The sequence below is a fragment of the Bufo gargarizans genome, chromosome 1, assembly GCF_014858855.1.
Source record: "Bufo gargarizans isolate SCDJY-AF-19 chromosome 1, ASM1485885v1, whole genome shotgun sequence".
NCBI classification, from domain to species: Eukaryota; Metazoa; Chordata; class Amphibia; order Anura; family Bufonidae; genus Bufo; species Bufo gargarizans.
In genome coordinates, this window is record NC_058080.1 from 399825946 (window position 1) to 399848979 (window position 23034).

At 43.8% G+C, this 23034-nt stretch overlaps 1 protein-coding gene across 4 annotated transcripts in view; it reads left to right on the forward strand.

Annotated features, from left to right (window-relative positions):
• LOC122921092 (A-kinase anchor protein 2-like) overlaps window positions 1-23034 on the forward strand; it is a 376427-nt gene that overhangs the window by 268640 nt on the left and 84753 nt on the right. For 2 of the 4 annotated variants that reach the window (XM_044271024.1, XM_044271032.1), the window contains exon 8: window positions 2340-2405. The exons of the other annotated variants lie outside the window; for them this stretch is intronic. In XM_044271024.1, the coding sequence (XP_044126959.1) occupies window positions 2340-2405 (66 nt within the window). The remainder of the gene's footprint in view (window positions 1-2339; window positions 2406-23034) is intronic. 4 annotated transcript variants of the gene reach the window in all.

Here is a 23034-nt window from a genome sequence, read left to right on the forward strand (position 1 = left end):
GTCCATGCTCCTGCTTTGCTCCGAGCCTTCCACGCACGCTTCCCTCAGAAACCGTTCCTTACTCCGCGGAGGAGGGGCCCTTGAGGGGGAGGTACTGTCATGGTCTTACCTTCTTACTGTTCTCCTTCGTTTGACATGTGCTGGCGGCCATCTTGGTTTCTGGGTTTCTTGTAGCCTCCCACCCTGCGGCTTCTCCTTCCCACTGGGAGGAGCTGGATGCCTAGCTCATATATATAGGAGGTCTGTGGCTTCAGTTCCTTGCTTGGTCCTCCTGTGTTCACATGCTTCTAAGACTGCTGCTGCTTCTGGTTCCTGATCCTGGCCTCGTCTGACTACCCCGTTGGTTCCTGATCCTGGCTTCGTCTGACTACCCTGCTGGTTCCTGATCCAGGCTTCGTCTGACTACCCTTCTGGTTTCTGACCTCTGTCTACGCAAGACCCTGCTTCGGTTTAGCCATCCGTTTGGACTTTTGCTTACAGCTTGATTTTCATAAAGCCTTCTTATTTCCACTTATCTCTTGTTGTACGTCTGGTTCATGGTTCCATGACACCTGGTTGGTGTTGGAAGAGTTAATTCCCTTTCCTGTGTGTGTCTGTGTGGGTGTGGCCACTTTGGGCTATAAAGCCTCTTTGGAGACCTGAAGCTGAGGGGTTCTTCAGCCATGCTTTGCTGGAGACATCCTCCTGGTAATTCACCATCTGCCAGTGGGGGCCACCCTTGTGGTCATAAGTTTATGTTATATGTGATGTGCAGTTGATGTTTTCCTTTTGTTATTTGGTGCAGCTATAGATCCGGGTCCTTGTGTGTGGATGTGTGTTTGCTGTGTTCATTTGGTATTGTGTGGACATCAGCTTGTCTGCACAGGGATCCAGTCAGCAAGGCTGTGGCAGGTAGGTGGAACTAGTGCAGTTCACCTGCCATATCCATAGATCTGTTTGTGTTCCCCTTTTCCTTGCAGCTTGGCCAGTGAGACTTCTGTTTCTCCATGTCCAGGAGGAACAGGTCGTCTTACCCTGCTCCTAGTTTAGGGCCACCCTGAGGGCTAGCAGGGACTTCAAGGTTCCGGAGTATGAGCCCTCCTACCATCAGGGTCGGCTCATACAGCTAGGAGTCAGGGTCAGATTAGGGATGCGATTAGGAGGTGACCTGCTCCCTAATTCTGTCGTCCTGGTCGAGCAGCGACCACCATCTTGTCATCGCACGGCTGAGGGTTTTCCCCATCCTCAGCCGTGACAGGTAGTGATGAGGTAGTAATACCGGTAGGGTCTGCATTAGATAAAGTAGCTTAGGTAGGACATAGGTTTTTATTACGTTTTTTCCTTCCTATCCAGGACAGGTATGGTATTTTTAATTCCTGTAATTGTAGCTTAATGTCGTTTGGGATAATTTTTTGAGAAAAGTCGGTCTGGGTCTTTCGTTATTTGTACTCCCAGATAGGTAATACTCTCCTTCTGCCATTGAAAGGGGAAGTTTGTCTTTAGATGGGATATTGTTGCCTGAGGGATATTAACTCCAAGAGCTACACATTTTGCTAGGGTTATTTTAAAATGAGATAAACTCCCAAATCTATCCATATGTCGTAACAGCGCAGGGAACGCCACTATAGGATCTGTTAATAGCAATAGCATATCATCAGCAAATGCCGCCACTGTGTGCTTGTGGGGGCCAATCTGAAGCCCTCGTATTTCCCTGTCCTGTCTAACAGCTTGTAGGAACGTTTCTAGGCATAAAATGAAAAGGGTTGGCGATAACGCGCACCCTTGTCTGGTTCCATTGCTTATGTCAAAGTGGGGGGTGAGGTTTCCATTCACACGCACCCTCGCTGTGGGTGAGGAGTACAGAGACAGCACAGCGGTGACAAATTGAGAGGGGAAGCCAAATTTATGCAGAGTAGCCTCCATATATTGCCAATCCACTCTAGGAATGTTTATTTTTAATGAGAATTTATATCATGAATTAATGTTTGTCTGACGTCTTTTGCATGTACTGCAAAGTTTCCATCAGTCATAATTTTAAAGTTTATGGCAGTATCACAATGTTTTTGGCTATTATGTCTATCTTTTGGATGCCACTGTCAATAAGTAAGTGAACAAAGGTTCTTTTGGTATTTTAGGTGAGTCTAGTTCCTGTATTGCAATATGTCCTTGAGTTATAACCTTGGTTCAGCCAGTGTGAACTGCTTCCTTGTTATACCTAGTGGAAGTTTACGGCTGTGTGTACTGCATATTGTTCTATCCTGCAGAACACTGTGCTGTAACCTGTCCAGCCTGTTGCTCAGTAATGTCATTCTGAGCACCATGAATTCATACTTGGTGTAATACTGGAATGTCTTTATTAGAAGCAAAGCATTGTAAGAGAGAAAAGCGCCATGATCGCTGTGTGGATGCTTTGGTCTCTACTCAAGGTAGGGGCAAACCGTCTTCTGCTTTTTACTCAGTAGTCAGGATTTAGTTTGATTTCAGTCTTGCTTAGTAAACATTTGCAGCATTGCAATACTATGTATATTGATTAATTGATCTCAGGACAATATATTTAACTGCTATGATCTAGCAAAACTTCAATACCAGATCTACTGAAAGGGGTATGTTCTATGAATGGAACATAATACCCTCCAGTAACCTGTCCTAAAATGTGACTAAGAAGGGTTGCCTCCAATTCTACAGCTATTTAGGGGATGAGGGGGCAGGGCCTCACTACACTGATCTTTGGTGCTGGCACTTCATTCACTTCACGCTGCCGAGATGTCTGTACGGCTGCTCAGCCTGACAGCGTATCATATATACAATTGTTCCATGACTACCTATTGTAAAGCAGAATATGTCTTTATCTCTCAAATCCCTTTAGCGCCATTCCTGTGAAGCTGCTCAGCCATGACAGAAGATCGCATCATTACTATCTACTGTAGAGCAAAGTTCCTGCTCTACAATAGGCAGTAATGCAGCAATAGTACATGAGATATGCTGTCTGGCTGAGCAGCCTGACAGCACATCTCAGCATTGTAAAGTGAACACAGTGCTGACAGCGGATCTCAGTGTAGTGAGGCCTTGTCCACCTCAACTCCTAAGCAGCAGTGGATGTTGAGGCAACTGTGACGACCACCCGCCAATCCCGTCGTACTATGCCACAGTTGCCATACAGGTCTCCACTAGAGACTCCTGAAGGCGAATCCACTGTGAGCACAGAAGACGTGTAAGATTGGTTGGTGGGCCCAGAAAGGATGCAATCACGATTGTATGTACAATCGGTAAAAATAAAATGACTGATTTCACGCTGGAAATCAAATTAATTTGCTGCCACCACTCTTCGTATTGAATCGGGGCGAAGAGACCCCGGCTAGCTAATCCTAAAGGGACTAAATGGTTATTTGCAACCTAGCTAGTACATTAACAATTTATAAAAATAACACAATTTGGTAGGATGTCTTCTGAGGACAGAGTTCTTAGCATAGATCAGGTCATCAAGTAACAAGGGCAAAACTGGAACGATGAAATTGTTAGTTTTTATTCTAAAACTACACACAAAAATATATATATTAAAGCTGACAGATAAATATACCTGCCAGGTGAACAGATTGGTTTGGATAGAAATAGGTAAGAGGTGGAAGGGAATAGAATGTCTGTAAGTTCAGAATTACCGTGGTAGTGTCCAGTAATAGGCAAAGTCTTTGAAATAATAATCCAAGATGGTGGGGTGCCCGTGTCCCTGCGGGCGGTCGAGATGTTAGACGACGTCAGATGGTAGATGAAGGACCCAGGACCTGAGTGTGTCACTGTTTTTACCTACTCTGAAGCGGGGAGTGGTTATGACACGTTCAGGTCCAGCCTTGGGTAATTGGAACAGGGGCAGTCCTTTGCCCCATAGGGAGAAAACCTGGCAGCATCTTTGCTTTGCCCATTTCTCCATATCCCGTAAGTCCAATCAAGAAATATAGTAGATATTGATAATCAGTACAATTTTACGCATCATCTGATAACAAATACGACTAGAAGATAATACCGGGTGCCCGAGAACCTTTATATCTCAGAGCGGGAATCTCTGATTTGTCCGCGGGTTTCCTAGAAGGTGGGTTAGGAGAACCAAAACCATCTCTGAAAAGATGGTTCCTTTCCCATTTCCATAACCCATGAAATATTAGGAAAATATGGGAAGAATATGAAGTTTATGGATTGGAGGTGACTTTCAGGTCATTTTCCCTCCTGTACCAGCCAGCTGTGTGATAAGGATCTGTCCTTTTCTTCTGAAGCTCGCTGCCCAGGCTAAAGGTGTGAGACCCCTGCTGGTATTGGAGACACTATGGCTGCAGAGAGACAGTTTTTATGAGGTTCTGTCAAGAGAATACCAGATTGATGGGTACTTAAACCTGGCATGGGGCAGGAAGATTCTTTGGCAAGAAGGTGCTAATTGTACCTCTGATCTGTGAGTTACTCCTTTAGTGAAAGAGAAGATTCTTAGTGAAGGCTCTTTTGTCTTTGTGATTGAGAAATATGGCGCATTTGTGATTTCCTAGTATCGCTGTGGATCGCAAAGCGTCACACCTCCCCCCTTTGGAAGATTGGGGAAGGAGTGGTCAGCAAGACTGGGACTGAAGCAATCCCAACTCCCTATTTGAGCTAGTTACAGCGGGAAAGTCCGTCAGCATTCTGATGGCGACTTCCCGGTTTGTGCTGAATCGTGAAATCGTACTGTTGGAGCGCTAAGCTCCAGCGGAGAAGTTTTCCGTTGGTACCAGAAGTACGTTTCAGCCAGCTGAGAGGGTTGTGATCTGTGATGACCATGAAGGATCGTCCGTATAGGTACGATTGAAGTTTCTGTAGGGCCCATACGATCGCTAGGCACTCTTTCTCAGTGGTGCAGTATGCGGTTTCCCGCGGGAGTAGTTTTCGGCTCAGGTAGAGGACAGGGTGCTCATGCCCGGTTGCGTCCACCTGACTAAGGACGGCTCCCAGACCGTGGTCTGAGGCGTCAGTTTGTACTAGGAACTGACGGGAGAAGTCGGGAGCTTGAAGGACAGGAGCGCTAGCTAGCGCTTCCTTCAGGGCCCGAAATGCCTGTTCTAGTTCCGAGTTCCATGTGACCGTGTTGGGTTGTTTTTTGCCCGTTGCATCGGTCAGCGGTTTAGCCAGAGTACTATAGGATGGAACAAACTTCCTATAGTACCCTGCCGTTCCCAGAAATGCCTGTATTTGTTTTTTGGTGTTAGGCCGTGGCCATGCTACAATGGCATCGACCTTCCCTATCTGAGGTTTCAGGGTCTGGCTGCCTACTCTGTGTCCTAAGTACTGAACCTCTGTCATGGCAATCTGACATTTGTTGGGCTTAATGGTCAGATTGGCAGCGGACAGTCTTCCCAATACCTGTGACAGATGATCAAGGTGATCTTCCCAGGTTGGACTATATATGGCTATATCGTCCAGATAGGCTAGGGCATAACCTTGCATTCCTTCCAACAGTTCATTCATGGCCCGCTGAAAGGTGGCGGGCGCATTCTTCATCCCAAAGGGCATACGAGTAAACTCATAGAGGCCAAAAGGGGTGATGAATGCGGATTTCGCTCTCGCCTCTGGCGCAAGCGGAATCTGCCAGTATCCACGGCTCAAGTCCATGATTGTTAGATAGCTGGCGGACGCCAGCTGATCCAGCAATTCATCAATTCGAGGCATGGGATACGCATCGGTTATGGTGATGTCATTCAGTCTCCGATAGTCGACACAGAACCGGGTTGTCTTGTCCTTTTTGGGGACTAAAACAACCGGGGCGGCCCATGGACTAGAGGATTTCTGGATGACCATTAACTGTAGCATCTCATCAATCTCTCGTTTGATTTCAGCCTGCACTTCGGGTGAGGTGCGATAGGGGCCCTGCCGTAAGGGCTTGTGGGTCCCTGTATCAACTCGGTGAGCTGCTAGGTTGGTTTGGCCAGGGATGCCTGAGAATGTGGCGCTGTGCGCACTCAGGAGAGTGGTGAGCTGAAGCTTCTGTGGGTACGAGAGGTGGGGGTTGATGTTCCAATCATCTGCCACGTCTCGTAGCTCTGCTAGCAAGTCTATCAGTGGATCTGGCTCTTCGGGTTCTAGCTGGCTACACACTGCTAATACATACTGCTCCCTTTCCTCGTGTGCTTTTAACATGTTCACGTGGAACAGTTTCTGTCGCTTACCCCCGAGACTCACTAGGTAAGTGACTGGGTTCACCTGTTTCAGAATGGTGTATGGCCCGTCCCAGGCAGCCTGCAATTTGTTCTGCCTGACAGGGAGTAGGGCGTATACCTTCTGACCTGCTGCGTATGACCGCTCTCTGGCATGCTGATCATACCAAGCCTTCTGTTTGGCCTGTGCCTTTGCAAGGTTTCCCGTCACTATGGTCATGAGGGACTCCATCTTGTCCCGAAATTTTAGGACATATTCAACCACAGAGACTTCTGAGGGGTCACCTTTTCCCTCCCAGGTCTCCCGAATCAGTTTTAAGGGCCCTCGGACGTCTCGTCCATATAGGAGTTCAAAGGGCGAGAACCCAGTGGACTCCTGTGGCACTTCTCTGTAAGCGAACAGCAAATGAGGCAGGTGCCGCTCCCAGTCCTTCCCCTGCGATTCCACGAACGTGGCCAGCATTTGCTTTAACGTTCCGTTGAAACGTTCGCAAAGGCCGTTGGTTTGCGGGTGATACGCACTGGAAGTGGTGTGCTTGATTTGCATCCTCTCACAGAGGGCTTCCATTAGCTCCGACATGAAGCAGGAGCCCTGATCAGAGATCATCTCGGCGGGGAAACCTACACGCGAGAAAATCCCGATCAAGGCGTCCGCCACCGTGGCCGACCTAAGGGAAGACAGTGCTACTGCCTCTGGGTAACGGGTGGCATAGTCCACGACCGTTAAGATGTAGCGCTTGCCAGAACTGCTAGGAATGGGAAGGGGACCAATTATATCCACTGCCACTCTCTGGAAGGGCTCTGTGATCACGGGCAGTGGCTGCAAAGGGGCTTTGCGGGGTCCTCCAGCCTTCTTAACCCTCTGGCAAGTGGTACACGATCGGCAGTACTTCGTTATGTCCGTTCCCATCGTGGGCCAGTAAAAATGGTTCTGAACACGTTTGTGGGTCTTTCTGATACCCAAATGTCCTGCAAGTGGAATGTCGTGGGCTGCTTTGAGCACCTGTGCCCGAAATTCCCTAGGGAGTACCAGCTGTCTCGTGTTCTCACCTGCGCCACCTTTTGTAGGCTGTACAGCTTCACAGTACAGTCGGTCGTTCTCCCAATAGATTTTATATGGAGTGCCCTCACCTGGAGGCTGGCCAGCTCGGGCCCTAAGTGCCTCCAGACTAGGGTCACCCTTTAAGGCCTGCACGAATGCAGCGCCACCGGTCTCCTCCAGCTGACCAGTGACGTATGAGGTCAGCTGTGGAGAGTTACCTTCAATGCTGGGGTCAGAGGTGGGTGGAGGGACGGCTGGTTCTGTCCCCGCAGCCCCATCTGAGCCCAGGTTACTGGCGACACTGGAAGCGTCTACCAGCGCAGTGACACAATCATCATCATCATCACATGAAAAGGTCTTTCTCGCATTGTTATCCACCTGAGGGTCAGAATCGCCCGAGGGGGTCCCTTCGGTCGGTTCTGAGTTCAGGCGGCTGGCCATAGAACGTGTAATGGCCAGAACAGGTACAGCATCATTTATATCACCATTGCTAACACTAACACACGCATTCGGATCAACAATGACAGGTGCAGAAGTAGGCAAATGACATTCGGTTGCTTGTACATTTAAATCTGATACCTCCCTAGGTGCGTTAGGGACAGTAGAAATAGCAGGCAAGGTGTCCCCGTCTCCCTGTTTCCCCAAAGGGCTGTACAGTACCTGGTTTTGGTCAGGGAGTCCTGCTTGGGCCTCCTGCGCGCTTGCAGGGTATTCGTAATGGGAAACAAGGGTGCCCAAATCAGTGCCAAGCACTGTGGCAACGGGAATATCATCCAGGACCCCAACAACTCGCTTTTGCCGTCCCATTCCCCAATCAATGGTGACTTGGGCTTGGGCCACATGAGTGCGAGTGCCCCCAACTCCGGTCAGAGCGAGGTACTTTCCTGGAAGGATATCCTTCTCCGTAACAAGATGTGAACGGACCAAGGTTACATCTGCACCGGTATCACGGAACCCGATGACAGTCTGGCCGTTCACAGTGACAGGCTGGTGATTCTGGGATCCGCGGTGCACCTCGGGTCCTCCGACCAGCAATACAGCAGACGAGGTAGGTGAGGAAGCGTTGGCCCCCTTAGGGCTTGGCGTCGTCGCGGTGCTAGGAGGTTGGGCCGGCTTCCCTGCGTAACAGGTTTGCTTGGTGTGACCGGGCCTGCGACACAGCTCACACCAGGGCCTGGTTGTCTCACGGTTCACAGGGCCAGTGGGCCTGCCTTCTCTCCAGTTCTGGGACATGGCTCTGTCCTGGTTGGGTACTGGAGTTTTGCGGCTGTCAGGTACCAGGGGTTTGCGGATGTCTGATACCACCGGCCTGCGGATGTCCGTCATCACAGGTTTGCGAATGTCCGGTACCCGGGTTGCGACAAACATGTCTGCCAGCTCAGCAGCTTCTTTCACAGACTGGGGCTTGCGCTCCAGCACAAACTGTCTCACATCTGTAGGGCATATCGCAAGGAGTTGGTCATGGATCATCAAATCCTCAAGGGTAGCATAAGTCTTTTCTTTAAGAATTCTAGTCCATTGGCGGAATGTGGTGCATAAGCGGCTAGCCACATCCGCGTAAGAGTCTGTGGATCCTTTCAGGATGGCACGGAACTTTCTCCGGTAAACCTCAGGGGTTAACTGGAACTTAGCAATTATGGCATCCTTGATAGTCTGATAATCGCAATCTTGGTCTGTGGGTAGTTCCGCAAAAGCATCCAGCGCTTTACCAGTCAGCTGAGGCGTCAGGTGTAGAGCCCACTGATCCTCAGGGATGCAGAACTGGCGGCACGCTCTCTCAAACGAGCGTAAATATAAATCAATGTCCCCGTTTTTCTCCATAACTGGAAACCTTGCTTTGGGGACCCCGGGTAGAGGAATGCCTCCTGCAGCAGGAGTGTTAGGAGAGGCAGACCGCTCGGCCTGTCTCACTTGGGCCAGTTCTAGTGCACGCTGGTGCTGCAGCACTTCTCTCTGAAGCTGGAACTGCCGCTCCTCTCTTTGCTGCTGTTGCTGTATCTCCAGGTAAAAACGTAAATCCGCGCCAGTCAGGCCTGGTATCAACTGCTGGCTCATAGGGCCCAAGGCAGTGAAGTTCAGTCCAGAGCTGCTTGTTCCTTGCTGAGGGTTAGCAGGAGCTGTGGACATAGCGTAATCCAGGGTATCCACATCACCCGGAGCTAAAGTAGCAACATCAGCACTCCCATAGCTGGCGATGCTGGGTGACGTTGAACGAAGGGGCAGCGAAGCCTCCCGCACGGGATTGGAATCCTCCATCGCTTGGCCGTCTCTCTCCGTCAAAGCTTTGATCAGCTGTGATCGATTTTTGTTCAGAATGGCAATGCCTTGCGACTCACACACGGCTTGTAAGTCGGCGACAGACCAACTTAGGTAATTTGGAACTGAATCAGACATTCAGAAAAGAAGAGAAAAAGAATAGGATATAGCAAGGAAAAGGTGGAAAATGTAAACCAATCTATTCCTATCAATGTGTACCGTTTTGCACCCGGAACATCAAGTTCCGCAGGACAGGATACTAAGTAACCAGCTGTCCTATTGTTATGATTGCACAAAAAGCTGCACTTGTCAGTTCTTTGTGCTCTGATCTCCCAAAAGCTGACTTCTGCCTGGTTTTGGGTTCTGCTATCCCACTAGCTGCCAACAATGTGACGACCACCCGCCAATCCCGTCGTACTATGCCACAGTTGCCATACAGGTCTCCACTAGAGACTCCTGAAGGCGAATCCACTGTGAGCACAGAAGACGTGTAAGATTGGTTGGTGGGCCCAGAAAGGATGCAATCACGATTGTATGTACAATCGGTAAAAATAAAATGACTGATTTCACGCTGGAAATCAAATTAATTTGCTGCCACCACTCTTCGTATTGAATCGGGGCGAAGAGACCCCGGCTAGCTAATCCTAAAGGGACGAAACTGGTTATTTGCAACCTAGCTAGTACATTAACAATTTATAAAAATAACACAATTTGGTAGTATGTCTTCTGAGGACAGAGCTCTTAGCATAGATCGGGTCATCAAGTAACAAGGGCAAAACTGGAACGATGAAATCGTTAGTTTTTATTCTAAAACTACACACAAAAATATATATATTAAAGCTGACAGATAAATCTACCGGCCAGGTGAACAGATTGGTTTGGATAGAAATAGGTAAGAGGTGGAAGGGAATAGAATGTCTGTAAGTTCAGAATTACCGTGGTAGTGTCCAGTAATAGGCAAAGTCTTTGAATAATAATCCAAGATGGTGGGGTGCCCGTGTCCCTGCGGGCGGTCGAGATGTTAGACGACGTCAGATGGTAGATGAAGGACCCAGGACCTGAGTGTGTCACTGTTTTTACCTACTCTGAAGCGGGGAGTGGTTATGACACGTTCAGGTCCAGCCTTGGGTAATTGGAACAGGGGCAGTCCTTTGCCCCATAGGGAGAAAACCTGGCAGCATCTTTGCTTTGCCCATTTCTCCATATCCCGTAAGTCCAATCAAGAAATATAGTAGATATTGATAATCAGTACAATTTTACGCATCATCTGATAACAAATACGACTAGAAGATAATACCGGGTGCCCGAGAACCTTTATATCTCAGAGCGGGAATCTCTGATTTGTCCGCGGGTTTCCTAGAAGGTGGGTTAGGAGAACCAAAACCATCTCTGAAAAGATGGTTCCTTTCCCATTTCCATAACCCATGAAATATTAGGAAAATATGGGAAGAATATGAAGTTTATGGATTGGAGGTGACTTTCAGGTCATTTTCCCTCCTGTACCAGCCAGCTGTGTGATAAGGATCTGTCCTTTTCTTCTGAAGCTCGCTGCCCAGGCTAAAGGTGTGAGACCCCTGCTGGTATTGGAGACACTATGGCTGCAGAGAGACAGTTTTTATGAGGTTCTGTCAAGAGAATACCAGATTGATGGGTACTTAAACCTGGCATGGGGCAGGAAGATTCTTTGGCAAGAAGGTGCTAATTGTACCTCTGATCTGTGAGTTACTCCTTTAGTGAAAGAGAAGATTCTTAGTGAAGGCTCTTTTGTCTTTGTGATTGAGAAATATGGCGCATTTGTGATTTCCTAGTATCGCTGTGGATCGCAAAGCGTCACAGCAACACATCCTAGTAACATTCTAGGACTGGTAGACATTATTGTTCTATTCCTTGTGTAGGTGCTAGCATCTTATTGTAAACAGAATACTACTTGTTTTTGGTTCAAGGTAAAAGATGTATTTATGTGCCAAAATGCTAAGGTATGTGTATTGTGTGTTGTATCTACACTGATGAACCATAAAATTAATTGTGTAGGTATTCCTTATGCTACCAAAACAGCTCTGACCTGTGGAAGTACGGAGGCCACAAGACCGCTGAAGGTATTCTGTGGTGACTGACGCTAACATGTGATTAGGAATGCTTCAAGTCCTGTAAGGTGTGAGGTGGGGTCTCCATGGACTTATTATTAAGCAGAGCCCACAGATACTCAATTGTTTTGAAATCTGGGGAATTTAGAGGCCAGGTTAAGACCGTGAGCTCTTTATCATGTTCCTCAAACAATTCCTGAACAATTTTTGCAGTGTGCTTGGAGCACTATCCTGCTGAAAAAAGCAATTGCCATTAAAGGGGTATCCCCATCTCAGACAAGGTCACATGCACATAATTGCAAGGACACAAGGTTTCCCAGAAGACCATTGCCCAGAGTATCGCACTGCTTGCCTACCTCCTATAGTGCATCTCGGTGGCACCTTTTCTCTAGTAACTGAAACCCACCCACCAGACTGTCTACATGAAAAACAGAATTATTTAATCCAGGCTGTCCCTTTTCTATTGCTCCATTGTTCAGTTCTGATTCTCAGATGCGAATTCTAGGTATTTTGGCAGTCAACAGGGGTCAACATGGCTACTCTGACCAGTCTGCAGTTACGCAGCCCATTACACAGCAATATAGCTTGCTTATTGAAGAGTGGGAAATATGTGTGACCAATCTTCTTATTCCTTATTGTGTGTAGTGTATGGTTCACTAGAACTGCACAAGATGAAGGTATTCAAGCTTGTTACAGACTATAAAATGTAGCTGTATTGTGGGAATCTTAAACTGACCTTACTAATAATATTATAACCTATTACAACATTATGCATGTATTATTAAAAGATTGTTTTTGATGGATTGACACCAACACTCCTGAGGTAGTTATGGTGCCAGTGGTAGGTTATAACTAATTGTTATAAAATAGAAGTACCACCACACTCGATAGCTCATATATTCAGATTGATAATACATTGAAGTTTGCTGTTTTAATGTAATTATCTTTTAATAATAAAATGGATGTACCACGGCACTCGATATCTCATATACAGACGTGGACAAAATTGTTGGTACCCTTTGGTCAATGAAAGAAAAAGTCACAATGGTCACAGAAATAACTTTAATCTGACAAAAGTAATAATAAATTAAAATTCTATAAATGTTAACCAATGAAAGTCAGACATTGTTTTTCAACCATGCTTCAACAGAATTATGTAAAAAAATAAACTCATGAAACAGGCATGGACAAAAATGATGGTACCCCTAACTTAATATTTTGTTGCGCAACCTTTTGAGGCAATCACTGCAATCAAACGCTTCCTGTAACTGTCAATGAGACATCTGCACCTCTCAGCAGGTATTTTGGCCCACTCCTCATGAGCAAACTGCTCCAGTTGTGTCCGGTTTGAAGGGTGCCTTTTCCAGACTGCATGTTTCAGCTCCTTCCAAAGATGCTCAATAGGATTGAGGTCAGGGCTCATAGAAGGCCACTTTAGAATAGTCCAATTTTTTCCTCTTAGCCATTCTTGGGTGTTTTTAGCGGTGTGTTTTGGGTCATTGTCCTGTTGCAAGACCCATGACCTGCGACTGAGACCAAGCTTTCTGACACTGGCTAGTACATTTCTCTCTAGAATTCCTTGATAGTCTTGAGATTTCATTGTACCCTGCACAGATTCAAGACACCCTGTGCCAGACGCAGCAAAGCAGCCCCAGAACATAACAGAGCCTCCTCCATGTTTCACAGTAGGGACAGTGTTCTTTTCTTGATATGCTTCATTTTTTCGTCTGTGAACATACAGCTGATGTGCCTTGGCAAAAACTTCGATTTTTGTCTCATCTGTCCACAGGACATTCTCCCAGAAGCTTTGTGGCTTGTCAACATGTAGTTTGGCATATTCCAGTCTTGCTTTTTTATGATTCGTTTTCAACAATGGTGTCCTCCTTGGTCGTCTCCCATGTAGTCCACTTTGGCTCAAACAACGACGGATGGTGCGATCTGACACTGATGTTCCTTGAGCATGAAGTTCACCTTGAATCTCTTTAGAAGTCTTTCTAGGCTCTTTTGTTACCATTCGGATTATCCGTCTCTTAGATTTGTCATCAATTTTCCTCCTGCGGCCACGTCCAGGGAGGTTGGCTACAGTCCCATGGATCTTAAACTTATGAATAATATGTGCAACTGTACTCACAGGAACATCTAGTTGCTTGGAGATGGTCTTATAGCCTTTACCTTTAACATGCTTGTCTATAATTTTCTTTCTGATCTCTTGAGACAGCTCTTTCCTTTGCTTCCTCTGGTCCATGTCGAGTGTGGTACACACCATATCACCAAACAACACAGTGATTACCTGGAGCCATATATATAGGCCCAATGGCTGATTACAAGGTTGTAGACACCTGTGATGCTAATTAGTGGACACACCTTGAATTAACATGTCCCTTTGGTCACATTATGTTCTGTGTTTTCTAGGGGTACCATCATTTTTGTCCATGCCTGTTTCATGAGTTTATTTTTTTACATAATTCTGTTGAAGCATGGTTGAAAAACAATGTCTGACTTTCATTGGTTAACATTTATAGAATTTTAATTTATTATTACTTTTGTCAGATTAAAGTTATTTCTGTGACCATTGTGACTTTTTCTTTCATTGACCAAAGGGTACCAACAATTTTGTCCACGTCTGTATTCAGAAGATAATTTTATTATCACATGATGTGCATCCATAAAATTATCTTCTGAATATATGAAATATCGAGTGCCGTGATACGTCCATTTTATTATTAAAAGATAATTACATTAAAACAGCAAACTTCAATGTATTATCATTCTTTTTTTTTTTGCATTGTGACCTAAAACATAGGATGTTGCCATTCTTGGGATCTAAACACAGATACTAACTAGAAGTACTTTGCACCAGTAGTTTCCATATAAAAGAAACTAATTTAACTGTGTATGTTTTCTTATTTTTTCTGACATTTGTAACCTATTAATATTTTTTTGACCCTGTATTAAAAAAGCTTACCAAATCTCACCAGAGGCCATTATTTCTGTTGCTATGTTGAAATCCGGAGTTGTTCAATGTCATCATTTGTATCCTGTACAAATTGGTCTTCTGCCATATCCGATCTGATAGTATAAACACATCTGCAAAGAACAGAAGGAAGCTTAAAATGACAAGTGATATATCTGCAATGGAAACAGATAATGAGAACTCTTTCTGGTCAGCACTACTTTTATTTACACTTTTTTTGATAGTTTTTAGGGCACCTTTGTGGTGCTGATTAATATGGCATCATTTTGATAGATTACGTTTAATTTTTATAATGTAATAGATGGCCCAAAGTTATTTAACAGATGTAGTCCTCAGGAATCCACAGGTAAATTTGCAATGGCACATCTGGACCAAATCTTGCAGATTTCGGTGCAGATTAGCGGATTTCACCTGCAGAAAACAGGTGACTGGAGAAAATAAAGAACGTTAAACTTACCTCCCCAGGCACTTATGTGGCTCCCTTGTCTGGTCCTATGAAGGTCAATGTACAGGGTGGGCCATTTATATGGATACACCTTAATAAAATGGGAATGGTTGGTGATATTAACTTCCTGTTTGTGGCACATTAGTATATGTGAGGGGGAAAACTTTTCAAGATGGATGGTGACCATGGCGGCCATTTTGAAGTCGGCCATTTTGAATCCAACTTTTGTTTTTTCAATAGGAAGAGGGTCATGTGACACAAACTTATTGGGAATTTCACAAGTTACCGTAACTTTATTCTTTCATGAGTTATTTACAAGTTTCTATTTGTTTACAGCCATTGACATGTCGCCGAGGTTAACACGTGCGGAGTGGATAGAAATTGTGTTGATGTCTGGTGACGTCGTGGGCCAGTTGAATGGCCCCCAAGGTCTCCCGATCTGAGCCCCTTAGACTTTTATCTTTGGGGTCATCTGAAGGCAATTGTCTATGCTGTGAAGATACGAGATGTGCAGCACCTGAAACTATGGATACTGGAAGCCTGTGCTAGCATTTCTCCTGCGGTGCTGCTATCAGTGTGTGAAGAGTGGGAGAAGAGGGTTGCATTGACCATCCAACACAATGGGCAGCACATTGAACACATTTTATAAGTGGTCATAAAATTGTAAATAACTCACGAAAGAATAAAGTTACGTTAAAACCAAGCACACCGTTGTTTTTCTTGTGTAATTACCAATAATAACATTGATGTGTCACATTACCCTCTTCCTATTGAAAAAACAAAAGTTTGATTCAAAATGTCCGACTTTAAAATGGACGCCATGGTCACCACCCATCTTGAAAAGTTTCCTCCCTCACATATACTAATGTGCCACAAACAGGAAGTTAATATCACCAACCATTCCCATTTTATTAAGGGGTAACCATATAAATGGCCCACCCTGTACAACTCTTCCTGTGTTGACGTCTTGTCCCATGTACAAGATGTCATCAGAAGAAACCAGGTTGTACAGAGACTGGCATAGTACCAGGCAAAGGAGGCAAAGAAGCATCAGGGGAGGTGAGTATAATGTTTTTTTATTTCAGGATTTGCAGATTTTGCCTTAACTGTTGAACTCAATGGAGAAAATCTGGAACAAACCCAAAAAAATTATATTAGAAATTTCTAACACAGCGAGTTAGGAAACACTGTGTCACTGAAAAGATTTGACTTAGGACTACTTCTAAAGATGTTATGTAAGTGCCTCCCCTGGTCTTCACCCTTTAACCCTGGTATAGGGATCTGGACTGCACTGCCGGGGAACCATTAGGTTGCTACCTTGTGTAGTAGTCTGTGTCCAGTGACAGCTGAGCCAGGTGATTTGCAAGACTAGACAGGCTAAGAACCTATTCCTCAGGCACCTGTCCATAGGGGAAGACGCATTAAATAATCCAAGGAAGGCCAACATTGGCTGGAGACCAATTAGGCTTTTGATGCACTGTTAAGAGTCAAGGACAGTGCACATGCACATCCTTCTGGAACAAAGCAATTAGCCAGGTGGAGGGGAGGCCAGAAGAGGCCTACAGTGTGGAGCAGGCAGAAGTACTACACACATTTCAACGATTGAGCCTCCAGGGCGAAACCAGAGAGATGCCAGTGGTCCGTGGCCACCAACATCACAGCGCTGGTAGGGGGTATTTTGGTGTTCATGCCCACGGGAATGTTTCCTAGGCGTTACAAAACTGACATGCCGCAGATTTAAAAATCCACATATGGTAGCTGTTTATTTTTGTTCAGAAAATTTACTTAGCGCATAGATGAGATTTGTACAAATCTTCATTCACTTTGCTGATACTATAATCCACTGCAAATTTTACCTGTACAACTGCAGATAGAAAATCAGGAGAAATTCCATTATAAGTGGAAGAACCATACTATTCACAGCATAACAATAATCATTAAGGTGCTTTTGTGAAAGTTTAACCTTTTCCTTTGTTCATTTTTCACATAGGCACACTACACAGGTTTTGAAACTTTTATGGGAAGCCTAACACTTAATTTGGTCTCCAAACTTCACTCCAAGATACACAAGATAGCCTTCAGCTGCCAAGTGCCCATGTACCAGGTCAGCCAGTTTCATAGGTACAAATCTGCTGACAGATGCCCTTTATTGAGTATAATAAATAAAAAAATACGTGTGTTGGGGTGTTCCAGCACTCTGACAATGAAGATGAAAGAAGGATCTGCACGATTGTCTTTGTCATTGATTGCACTTGTATGAGCGAAGCTTTAAAAACATTACAAATACTGTCTCTGTAGAGATTAATTTTAGCTGACATTACCAAACACTTACATCAGCCTGTGCAATGGACCAAATAAGGATTTAAACCAAAAATAGCAGTGTGATATAGATTAGAAAGAGAAGGCAGCAACTGGAAGGCTTTGATGTGTTACGTGCCTGGGCCCACGTGTGCTCAGCAGGTATTATTCTGTATCTGTAGACAGTACAGCTGTTTTGTGTTTTGTCTTAGATACAGAAAGAATGTCTTCCTCTCTGGCTCACTTACAGCTTTCTAAACAGAACAGTATTCTCATAGTGGCCATTTCCTTCACTAGCAGAATGGGCGTCAGTGGACCTCTCACCACATCTAATACTGTACTCCATTTATCGCTGTTGTAGAATTCAAATCTGTTATTTCACTGGTTTCCTGATACTAATAGCATACCTGAGGATGCCTGAGACCCATGGAAATACAGGCATTAAAGGCATTCTCAAACTTTTTATTTGGCTTGTATGTGTCTTGCACAAGGTATTCAGCCTTATAATAATCTTCTTATGTAATGTCTGTTTCAAATCTTGGAGGCTTCCATTTTTATCTACCAAGATCCAAGTAATAGAGGCATGTAGTCAAGCTTCACTCCAAATGGTGCAAGTCATTACCCTGCAAAGATCTGCCCCATGGTGTATATTATTTAACATTTTCTTTAAAAAAGACAGGAAGCCAGAAAAATATGTATTCCCATGATTACTTATTTCTCTCATATCTCTCCGAATCTGAGAACATCCAGAAAGTTTTACAAACATATTTGTCAATATTACAAAAAAGTGTCAAATACTTCTATCTATCTACCTACCTACCTATCATCTCATATCTACAGTATCTATTTATTATCTATCTGCCTGTCTGTCACCATCTCTTAGCTACAGCATCTATCATCATCTCTTATCTACAGTATCTATCTACCATCATTATCTCTTATCTACAGTATTTATCTATTATTGTCTCATATCTACAGTATTTCTCCATCATCATCTCATATCTACAGTATATCAATATATCTATCTATCATCTCTCTGATATTGTCTAGTAGTACACATCAAGTTGCGTCTCTATAATTTTCAGGACATAATTCTGATAATATTTTAAAATAACACACGTAGGGGACATTGAAGAATTTATATATTAATATAATATAAAAAACTGGAGATCATTGTGTGTCTTCTCCGACTAGTTTATATACTGAAGTGACTTTTGTCAAACTCACTAAATGACATGAAAAGTGTGTCAATCTCTCTCAAGTGAGTATATCCAGGACACATCTATCAAGGACATATTTTTATGCAAAACAGAATGTTATCAAGTTCCTTTGGTTTCTTAGCTTCACTTATCCTTCTGACTTTTGAAGGTAGTGCGAATAATTTCAATTAATTTTAATAAATGTTACCACATCACTATTCAATCCTCAACACGCAGTTTCACAGACACTATTCTGGAGTTGCTCCCAAGTGTATACCATGTTTACAATGATGTATGCTTCAACCCAGAGCCACAGTACATTCTCTGCCTGCATTAACACTTTGAACTTCTGATCCTCAGGCTGCTACTGTTCATCATTTGTTACAATCCCAGTGATAAGAAGTAGTATATAATCCATTTTCATAGTTAACTTAGGAAATGAAGCTGGCTGTATACATAAGATTCTAATTGAGCAGAATGTGGTCAACTGCTCGCTGGATCTCTTATATGAATGGTCCAATCATCAACATATCGAGACTAAACTAGCAGCTCAGGGAGAGAGTTAGAAAAATTATAGTGATTGGCTGAATTTGATTAATCCACACACTAGTTTTATCAGCCAACAATGACAATCTAGCAGATCACGTTTTTAAATACTGCAAATACCGGTGGTCTAAAATTGGGCTTTTCAGACAACTTTTATTTTTTGTGTATGGGCAATATTAAACCTTCTTAGGTCATTGCATTCATGAATTTACCAAGCCCAGATTCATTTGAGCACTCTCAATCTAGAATAAAAGTGTCCAGGAAGCATTCCAGGGAAAACACAAATATATTCTGTACCCTGGCTAAAGTTTAATAGCTCAGATGGCACCTATGTCAAAGTGGGACTAGATCAGGATGAGTTTCCAGTTGCTTATTTTGACCAAAAATATTTCCATTCACTGAGAGCAAGTAAAACTTGAAAATGGTAGTGTCAACGAGACACCGTCACCGCTGTAAACGAAGAGTGGCAGGACACTGGCACTGAGGGGTTGGAGCTGGATAGATCAGTACTATGGAATGTTTTTTTATTGTATTTTTTTCCCCTAAAATAAGTGCTTTCTAAATCCTCAAAAAACTTCTAGGCCAAACAATGCCTATAATAGGAGTGTTATAGGTCAGGCAATGCCCAGGCTGTAAAAATTCCAGAGGATCATTACCTGGCCTATAAGACTCCTCACTGTTTAGGCACTCTCCATATTGAGAAACAGTCGTCCCTCAAGTTACAATATTACTTGGTTCCAGGACGACCATTGGATGGTTGAAACCACCGTAAGCTGAGTAATCGGTTCCAAAGCCCCCAAAAGTCATCCAAGATAACAGAAAATAAAGATTTAAGAAAAATAAGCAGATAACTAAGACAAATAAAATAAGTCTTTACATATACCAGTCAGGGATAGCTGCTAACTAGCAACTTATACAGCGATTTTACCAGAGAAGGGGCCTTGATTGGTTGGATCTGGGTCTGAGACATTGTATGTTGAGTCTGGTTTCAACTTACGATGGGTCAGAAAAGACCATTGTATGTTGAAAATATTGCATCCCGAGGCCATTGTATCTTGAGGGCTCACTATAGTATCCCCCGAATCCTGCACATTATATAGTAACCAAAGGGGCTGGAAGGAAAGAAAGGAGAAATAGGTAGCAAGCTAGGGCACAGCTGTCTTGGAGATGGCATTCTTAATCCATTTCAAGTGCATAGCACCCACTTTTATAAAAATGAGCACCTAAAAATACTACTGTGTGAGGAATGTTGCTCTGCACAATTAAATCTCTGACTATTTGCTGTATCATGTCTTTTGTTTAATCTCAGCCAGCATAGCTGGATACAATCTTGGGAATGTTAAGGAACTAAATCCTGAGTAAATCTGTAAGTCACATGCCATTAAAGGTTTTATCCTATGCCAAAAATGGCAAAAATGCTAGTTTCACTAAAGCTAAGTATATAAGCTATAGTGTTAAATAGTCCTTTGAAGCAGGATTAAAAAATGCATGACTTTTGTTTTTCATTGTACATTTTGTAGAATTTCACTAAAAACATAACTTTGTTATGTTATTGGTGATTTTAAGGTGGTGCTCCACAGAGTTGTATGGGTTTCGATGTGGAGATATATGGGATTATTTATTAAACTGGTGTAAAGTAGAACTGGCTTAGTTGCCCATAGCAACCAATCAGATTCCACCTTTTACTTTGAAAAGCTCTTTAGGAAAATCAATGGAGGAATCTGATTGGTTGCTATGGGCAACTAAGCCAGTTCTACTTTACACCAGTTTGATAAATGTTGTTTTATCCACAATATAATGTTTTCCATTTTCCATAAGAAATTCTAGAATTCACAAGCAAGCCCTCTATTCCCTATTGTGTGCCTAGCTTACCGCTTCGACAGATATTCCCAATAATATGCAGAAGGTTATCTCTACTGTCAGCAGTTGCAGTATCAGTTGCATATTAATCTATAGTTCTGAGGAAATGGTTCTCTCAGAATAACTGCCATTTTCAGTATGGTGTCCTGTCCTAAAGTGCAGTGGTCCTGAATTCTGAGGTAATGAAAAATACGTGAGGGCCAATTCAATAAAAAATGATAGCCTGGAACAAACAGGAATTTATGAACCAGTCATTCCTACTAGTAGAAGATCATAGACCCTTATTGGAATACTAGAATGGGCAGCACGGTGGCTCAGTTAGCACTGGTGCCTCGCAGCGCTGGGGTCCTAGGTTACGAATCCGACCAATGACAACATCTGCATGGAGTTTGTATGTTCTCCCCATGTTTGCGTGGGTTTTCTCCGGTTTCCTCCCACACTCCAAAGACATACTGATAGGGACCTTAGATTGTGAGCCCCATTGGGGACAGTGTGATAGTAATGTCTGTAAAGCGCTGCAGAATATAGTAACGCTATATAAGTGCATAAAATAAATTAAATAAATGGCTTCCTAGTGAGGCGCTGCCCAATAAAGTGCATATTGAAATGGCAGGATGTCTCTTATAACATAGACAAGCCTCTTATCCCGATGCTGTGATTTTTGGCCCTCCAAAAGGCCATCAGTCAGACCATTAAACACTGTCATGTCGCCTGTCATTAAGTGAGGCTAATGATGATCAATATTTACCACCAGTGTCACATGGAATGAACAAGGTCGGCATTATCATGTGCAAATGTTATTGATGTTTTCAGTGGGAGTAAGGAACAGGAATCTTGACTCCTTTCAACATACGAAGCTGCCCTCCATGACCCCAAGCATTCCTTCCAAGGAATGTTAGTTTAAAGGTGGCCACTTGAATGCAGCTGCTAGTAAAATATATCCCAAAGTTACTTCCCACACTTGTTGGTGAGAAGGATACAACTGCACAGCCGTTCAGCAGGCAAGCCTGGCATTATGCTCTGTGCCAGGCGTTAGTGGCAAACGGGCCTCCAAACAAACCTGCAAGGGCATCTGCCCCTACCGTGTAACTGCAATTCTAATAAGCAGTCACAGGTAGCTCTGTCAGGGAGGTATTGGGTAAGATTGGAATGATAGTAACATATCTTAGGGAGATTTTCATTGAATGTCTCCTATAAATATATCAGTGGTCAAGCAGTGATTCGGCCTCTTTCCATCTGTTGCATGAAACAGTTTGTGGTGCGGGCAACAGCTGACATTTGTGCCGGATCAGGCTGCCAGATTAGCTTGCCGCAGATGTGAACATAGCCGTAAAGAGGCCATGTCTACTCTGGACTGGCTCATGAGCGAGACTATGCACATTACTATGCTATGGAGTCTTTAGAGTTTGGGATTATAAAACCACATTCCTATGAATGGACATGAAACCTTCCATCCTCATCAGTACATTACAGCCACTGTTGGATTGTCAAGGGCAGGGATGCTCAACATGCGACCCTTCAGCTGTTACAAAACTACAACTCCCAGCATGCCTGGACAGTCTACAGTTATTAGTGCATGCTGGGAGTTGTAGTTTTGCAACTGCTGGAGGGGTTCAGGTTGAGCATCCCTGGTCAAGAGTATTCAGTAGATTTCCCTTTGTTAAAAAATTCTATAGAAATTGACAAGGCTAAGAGAATTTGTAAAAGTGATATTACTGAAGTTCGCCTTTTTGCTGCAAAATATCGGTGTACTTGAGTATATTATAACACGTGCAGTATTTTGACAATTTTGTTGCCGTTTGTGCCAGATAATTCCTAAAATCGATTTTCCCAGAGTGCTTCTCACATTTTTTTACAGAAAATGTAGACAATGTTTCAAAATCCATCCATGGTCTTCCTGCAATCTAAAGATAGAACTGTGTCATTCAGCAAGAGAGACCAAGATTGCTTGCATACGCAGTATACCATTCTGCTTCTAACAGCGGTTATCTGGTGATGCAATTCTAGATGAACAAGGGCTGGCTTAAAGGGAACCTGTCATGTGGATATTTGATTATAATCTAACTAATTATATACAATCATTAACTACTAAAAAGTGCCTTAGATGTATTCACTTACTGGTGTAACAGATGGTTACCTCATAATATACACACAAAGATGCCGCATGCTGCATGCTAATGAGCT